The 7,781-nt window shown below is 40.2% G+C and overlaps 1 protein-coding gene across 1 annotated transcript in view; it reads right to left on the reverse strand.

Moving 5' to 3' along the window:
- The window catches only part of STIM2 (stromal interaction molecule 2), a 168,645-nt gene extending 160,874 nt beyond the window's left edge, over window positions 1-7,771 (reverse strand). The window contains exon 1 of the mRNA XM_029234816.1: window positions 7,220-7,771. Coding sequence (XP_029090649.1) covers window positions 7,220-7,625 — 406 coding nt within the window. The 5' untranslated portion in view covers window positions 7,626-7,771. The remainder of the gene's footprint in view (window positions 1-7,219) is intronic.
- Window positions 7,772-7,781: the final 10 nt, after the last annotated feature.

Genomic DNA, 7,781 nt, shown 5'->3' on the forward strand with positions numbered 1-7,781 from the left:
AAATTTAAAATCCAGTTTTTACTTAATTCAGTAAAATCTTCTTTGACATTTTCAGTTCCATATAATGTCAAGTTTAGGAAAATCAAAGAGAGAGGTAGAGAAAGTGAAAATGACTAGAGGAAAAAGAGTAAGTTACAGATGCCAAGATGCAGGCACACAAAAAGATAAATTCATTTGCAAGAACACTGGGACAGATACAGGCACTTGAGTTCTAAAATGAACTAGTCCAAGTAAACTGTGTTTGTCATAATTTGGTTTCCTGGTCCTGGGGTGGGGGGTGGGGGGCGGTTACCACTATCTTAAGAAAACACTGAAAAGTCACTATTAAACATTCTAAAACTAATCTTAGCCTTAATCCTAAAGTTGTTTCACTTTAGACGAGATGGCTGATAAAGCCTAACAGAAAGGAAACTACTCTCAGGACTGCAGCCATGATGGTTGTGCAGTATCACCTCAAGGGCCAAATGAAATAAAGCCAAAAGTCAAATCAATCATTGGCTTGGGGTTCCCCACCCCCAATTTAGAACTTTCCTAGTAATGAAGTTCTCTGAGGAGGAAATGTTCAGGTAGACTAGAGGAACACAGACTGAGGACACAGGCTTACGGGAGAACCAACCTCAAATCTGCAACAATGAAACCAGTCAAGGAGAATCATTACTGAAGGTAGGATTAGAAAGTGTCAAGATGGATTGAATATCTAATACCTAGTAATATAAAGATCTAGAAGGATAAGGAAAGGAACAAATCATTTAGATTTGGCATTTGAAATCATCTACAGATCAAGTGTGAAATTCACACAATGAAATTCAAAAGTTAATTTTGAAACAAATAATATATCAGTACTCTGAGACACTTATTCAAATGGCAGCTGGGGGGGAGTTCAACCCTGACGCATTGTAATGTTAGTTCAATCTGGAAACAGTTATCCTTTGTTAAGGAATAAACATGCATTTTTAAATATGGAATACTAAAAAGTTTCATATAACGGTTTGTAAATCATCACATAAGTCCAATCATATAAAAACATAGTAATTTTTTAATTAAATAGGCACATTTGAAAGAAAGACGCTCTACAACAAAGTGTTCCTTCTTGCCTATTTTCAAGGACTTGTACCAATTTAAGTCATTTTACAAACTCTAGGAGTTTAAAGGTTTAAAGGCAATTTCTATTTCTTAGACTTTATATAAATAGATTCCTTTCTAATCTAACCATAAAGGAAATTTTATAAAATTTCCTCTAAACATTTTCATAGCCACTGTATCTTTTAAACTTTCAAGACCTCCACTTCTATATAGCTTACTAATTGGCCTCTTTATTTATCTCTCTTATCTCCTCACTTCCATCCACCTAGACTTAGCTTTTCAAACACTGAGGTCATGTCACTCCCATGTTTAAAAACCACAGGGCTTCTCAACCCCTGACAGGATAATAGATTTAGAACTCTAAGTTCATGAAAAAAACATTCTGAAAGGTCAAAATACCTTTTTAAGCCTTTCATTTGGCCTTAAAATTTAAAGTAAAGTTACATTTTCCATAACTTGTGCATGTTTAGTATTGTTAAATGTTTTAAATTACTATCTATTAAATATTTAATGTTTGCTTTCAAAATAATCTAGTAAAATGAATATGCCAAGAAAATGTATCACAACTTTCCTGTGGCTTTCCATACTCCCCAGCACATGGCTGAGTACCCCAGTTTTAGATGTGCTGACATTTTGATACACAGGGAATAAACAAAGGAATATTAAAGCTCTTGATAATTTGGCCAAACCTTTCTCCTTGCATTTCTGCCACTCTACATACAACCTATGCTTAACTCTAAAGAAAACTATTAACTTATTCCTTATTCTTGCATACGCTTCCTCCTTGAAAGCCTTTTCACTCATCTCCACAACAAGCCCTATCTATACATCAAGGTCCAGCTCAAAACCAACCCTCCTCCAAGTAATAGTCTCTAGTAGCCTTTCTTTCTCCAACATTTTTAGGTCTGTTATTGTTAATCACAGTCTATCTCATTACTATGTCTAGCTGTGTGTATAAGGAAGCATACAACATACCAGCTAAGAATCAAAGCTTTGGAATCAGAGAAACACAGGTCAACATCTGACTCTGCTACTTACTAAATGTAACCTTGGACAAGTTACTTAAGAGCATCCTGAATCAGTTTCCTCATCTCTTACATGAAAAAAGCAACTATCTAACAGAATTAATCTCACAATCAAAAACAGTGATGTATATAAGGCACTTAGCACAATACTGACTGCCAGTAATAGTTTAATAAATATACCTATTATTCCCAATAGGCAGACCCATGTCTTAGTCTCTTTTGTATTTTTTCCCATTCGTACTACATGGTATTAGGCATAGGCATATGCTTAATAATTGCTTGGTTGATGAAATCTGATCAATTCAGAAGTAATCTCCTAGGTAGGTCTTAATAAGGTAAGGTCCAAATTCTGGTAAATATCAAAAATGGCTTGCTAATCATATTATTAGGTGTTAATTTTAACATTAGCTTAATGAGTTCAAACTTTAGCTACCCTATACACAAATATAGATCTCCATGCATCATTCCGAAAATGTTCCACACTGCATTATTATCAATGAGTAGGGCAATATCCAAAATACTTGATACAGTTACTCAAAAGTCTAAATTAATCTAAAAACATTAGCATGTATCCAATCACAAAGCAAGCCTTTAGCAAATTAAAGAATTCCTGTGTGGATCCTATTGTTAAAATTAAACTAAATCCTGAACCCACTTTTCCAGCTGGCCCTCTGAGTTTTTCCTGTGTCAGGGGATTCCCAACAGAGACCACTCAGTTCTGCCATAGCATTCTCAAAAAGAGTACCAAGGGATGCAATGTTTCCAGACCAATAAGATTACTACCAATTCTTAAATGGTCAGAATAGACTAGATCAAAAGGGATACGAGTATGTTCTTTAATTCTGTAGTCAGCAACAGGAAAAAGAAAAAAACGACCTAGAGCAATGACCAAAGACTAGTAAAAAAAAAAAAGGGGGCTGGTATGGGACTTCCCAGTCGGTCCAGTGGTTAAGACTTTGCTTTCCAATACAGGGGGTACAGATTCGATCCCTGGTCAGGGAGCTAAAATCCCACATGCCTCGTGGCCAAAAAACCAAAACATAAAACAGAAGCAAGGGCTTCCCTGGTGGTGCAGTGGTTGGGAGTCCGCCTGCCGATGCAGGGGACATGGGTTCGTGCCCCGGTCTGGGAGGATCCCACATGCCGCGGAGCGGCTGGGCCCGTGAGCCATGGCCGCTGAGCCTGCGCGTCCGGAGCCTGTGCTCCGCGGCGGTAGAGGCCACAGCAGTGAGAGGCCCGCGTACCGCAAAAAAAAAAAAAAAAAAAAAAAACAGATGCAATGTTGTAACAAATTCAATAAAGACTTTCAAAATGGTCCACATCAAAAAAAAAAAATTTTTTTTTTTAAAAAATGAAAGGGACTGGTAAATGATAACTATGGGAAAGGAAAAAAAAAGGATACAGCAGAAGACCTAGCCATCAAAAGGCAGCTTCAGGAAATCCTAAGCTAAATTCAAAAAGAGTAACTTCACAAAAGGAGGAAAAACATTTTCTAACACTATGTGAAGTACACTATGAATTTAACTATTGTCACAATGAAAACATTAACACGTGCAAATTCACAAAATATTACTCAAAGCAACATGTATATGTATATATATAACATATATGACAAAATATACATATTTTGTCAGAATAAATAATTGTGTTCTATAAACATACGATATAGTTATGTATGTGTGTATGTCTATTGTATACATGTGTGCCCTTTCATAAGCTATTTCTCAGGGACCATATCTGGATGAGATCAATCACTGCCTACTGGGATCAATTCATTGACTCTGAATCTGTTAGGCAAAAAAGAAAAAAAAAAGTGATGTTTTGAATTATTCAAACACTGCTTTAGATTATAATCAACAAGCACTCAATCACCAATCCCTAACTTGCTTTAAATTTCAATCACTTTGAAAGTAAGAACCCTAAATATAAATGTATTATTATTAAATTATTAAAATTTTATATATCAATATATACACACACATATATATATAACTTAAGCCCTTACTACACAGCACTGTAAATAGTTAATGGTTTCACCTTATCAAAACATTTGCACACACTGAATCCTGAAAAGGTAATATAAAAAAAGAAAAGGAAATATAAACCAATATTCTTATGACAACGGGCCTGTTTATTTTGATGTGACATAGTCTCTCTCTTTAAAAGAACACCTGCTTGCTCAAAACTAAGCATGCAGTAGATGATTTAAAGGCAATTTATTCTTAAAATACACTAAACCTCTAAAGTAAAACCCTTGAGTGGCAAACTTCAGTGGAAAAGACTGTTTTCTAGATTTTATTAGTAAGAGGCAAACTCTTATGAAGTTCCTCAAGGTAAGTATTTAAAATACTAATCTGAAGAGAAAAAGAGAAGATAAAGTGACTTTGGTTGTCATTTTCAGAGCTATTAAGAATTCACAGTTAAATGACATCTTTAATACAGAGCCAGAGATAGCAATTCTCTCAAAATTCTTACAAGAATTTTCAACATTCACATGAAGCTCAGTTTCATTACTAAAACTCTCTATTCCATTTCTATCCATTAACACTGCCTAGATTATGATAACACAGTATTTTTTAAGTTCAGTCTATGGTTCTCCTTCCTGAAGTGTACAACAGCAATAATTAATTATGTTCTGGGTTTAGCACAACATTTACAAATGGAAACCACAAAAGAAAGCACTATTCATACAATCAGAATAGGAAGGAGCCCCATACTGACCATATAATTCAAAGAAATTTTCAGTATGCTCTAACTTTGTGGACTGTATTTACATAAACTTATTAAAATGACCCAATTTAATTTGTATACTGTGTAATTTGATTATCTTAAATTTCAAGTGATTTACATGATTCAAAAAATCAATATTCAGGCTTCCCTGGTGGCGCAGTGGTTAAGAATCCTCCTGCCAATGCAAGGGACACGGGTTCGAGCCCTGGTCCAGGAAGATCCCCCATGCCACGGAGCAACTAAGCCCGTGCGCCACAACTACTGAGCCTGTGCTCTAGAGCCCGCGAGCCACAACTACTGAAGCCCATGCACCTAGAGCCCATGCTCCACAACAAGTGAAGCCACCACAATGAGAAGCCCGCGCACCGCAACTCACCGCAACTAGAGAAAGGCCCGTGAGCACAAAGACGACCCAACGCAGCCAAAAATAAAAATAAATAAATTTATTTTAAAAAATCAATATTCTAACAAAGGGAAAGAATATTAAGAATATTAAAAATAAATTCCAGGGTCAATATTATTTTAGTAAACTTATTTTAAAGCACTACAGCACAAACTAATTTTGTGTGATATATCAGACTTTTCATCCAATAAGAATCACCTTTCCTTTTTCACAATACCATAAGTAACTCAGAGGAATTTAAATCTTCAAAAGGAAGGATTATAAACAGCTTATTAAAATAAAATTCGATCTTAAGTAATTTTCTTGACCTCATCTACACGATATACAACATACTGTTAGTGGTTAATACTACATTTTCCGAATCATGTGCCCTTTTAGCAATTACATATTGATAAAACACTAGCCAATTATTTATTAGCCAAACTTTTCTGCTCAAGAAACCAAGAGCCACACTCCTATAGCTTCTAGAAACCCAAGTAATTCTGCTTCCCTTCGTGCATGAGGCATTAAACCTTCACATTAGTTTTATCTTGCTACTTTCCCAATAATCACTATAAGACTATTGAAGCATAAAACTATCCAATCTAATCTCTCACTCAAACTCTATTACACTCCTAATACTGATCATTCTGTAATCGTTTTATCAAAATTACCCAGCTATAAGTCTGATGTTTCAATTTCCACTTAAAGGGCTTAATATACTAAACGGTAAAGCAAGCTAAATATTCCTATCATTATGTTCCATACACTACAACTTCCAAAGAGCTTGGAAAGTTTACCAACACCCTCCTCTCTAGAATAGTAAACATCCTGTCACTGAACCCAGTGAATAGCTGCTTTGCTCTAAAGAATAGACCTCCTGAGCTCCACTCACAGCAGCTGTTAGTAACTTTCAAACGCCTGTTGGACTATCACTTTGGTTAAATTAATGATGGGTCATCTTGTTCCACTTTATTTTCCTTTTTAGTCTTGCAATTATGCAGAAAATCTACAAAGTACTTTTAAAAATAAAGTACAAAAAAAAGCTTACTTTAAACTCCACTACTTTTCCAAAAGAAATCATTTCAAGATCCTTACATCATTACTTAAACCACAACCTATCAGTAGTACATGACAATGGAAAGCTTTAAAAGTATTCAATTTTCTACCTCACCTTACCACATATGTTCGCCAGTTTTCAATAATTTCAAGAACGTCCCATACTTTTAAAAAGTGCTGTTGCCGTCTATCAGAACTGTGCTGCTCAAATACGAGCACCGAATATCCTGCACTTGGTAAATTTTCGGTATATTCCTAGTAACCTGCTCAGCTTTCTGCACCTTTGCACCCAGTGATGCTCCCACCAGCAAATACTATCTATCCATCCTTTATAACGGTCTTCTCCCCACTCCTCAAAAAGTCCATATTAGACTTAGAGGTTTCCGCAAACTAATAAGGAACCACTAAATACCACTAGGTATTATGACTCTCAAAGAATCGTCTCCAGCAGCCTCCCCTGGGACATTGTGCTCAGCGGGTCTCTGAACCTGTGAGACTCGCTGCCAGCTGCCTTTGCAACAGCAGCACCAAAGGCGGACTCAATACCGCATTGCTGCTGCTGACTTCTTCTAGCAGCTTCAAAAAAAAAAAAAAACATCAGTCCAGTACCCTGCAGACCCTGCTGGCTCTTCTGCAGCACGGAAGAGAAACCACCGCATTGCTCAGCGTGGAGCACCGGAGAGCAGACTTAAGGGCGGGGAAGCGACTGCCGTCGAGAGGCTTTGACGAGGGCGGGGTATCAAGGGGGGAGAGGGAAGGCGTCCGGAGTGCAGCGCCCAAGCAGCTGCCAGGGCGCTGGCGTCTCGGCACCCGGCTGGGCATCGCACACTGACGAGGGCCGTCGAGTAGCAGGCGCCGGGCAGGAGGCGCGGGCCCCTCCCAGGGATGGGGGTCCCGCAGTGCCCGGCCGAGCCCCGCCCGCCGCCCTTCCGGCCCTCACCTGTCATGAGCGCCGGGCTGTCGCCCCCCGCCGCGGCGGGAGAAGAGGCGGCCACCGCGGCAGAGCCCGCCGTCCGCCGTCCGCGGAGGTGCCTGGGCACCAGCTCGCATCCGTCCGCCGCGCCTGCCACCAGCAGCCCGAGGACCAGCAGGGCAGCCCAGCGCCGCCGCCGCAGCCAGCCTGAGGCCGGGCCGGGCGTCGTGGCGGGATGAGGACGCGGAGGAGGAGCGGGGGAAAAGCGCGGCGGCGCCCCGGCCGCCAGCCACTCGCCCGCTTCGCGAGGCGCCGCCGCCTCCTGCGACTCCTCGGGCCGCCCCCGCCGCCTCAGACGCGAGCTCCTGTCGGGCTCCAGCCTGGTCCCGTCGGCACCGGCGGCCTCTGGAGCTCGGGTCCCGGCTGCGTTCATTGGTTTCGGTTATTTAAAAAAAAGGTGAGGAGCAAAAAGGTACGTCGTCTTCAGGCCGCGCGCGACAGTCGCGCTGCTGCGGCAGCAAGACTGGGATCCGCTGCTCTGGCGCCTCCAAACACCAGTCCCAGCGTCCGCGCCGCCGCCGCCGCCGCT

The sequence above is a fragment of the Monodon monoceros genome, unplaced genomic scaffold (assembly GCF_005190385.1).
Source record: "Monodon monoceros isolate NGI ecotype Baffin Bay Population unplaced genomic scaffold, NGI_Narwhal_1 Super_Scaffold_20, whole genome shotgun sequence".
Lineage (NCBI taxonomy): Eukaryota > Metazoa > Chordata > Mammalia > Artiodactyla > Monodontidae > Monodon > Monodon monoceros.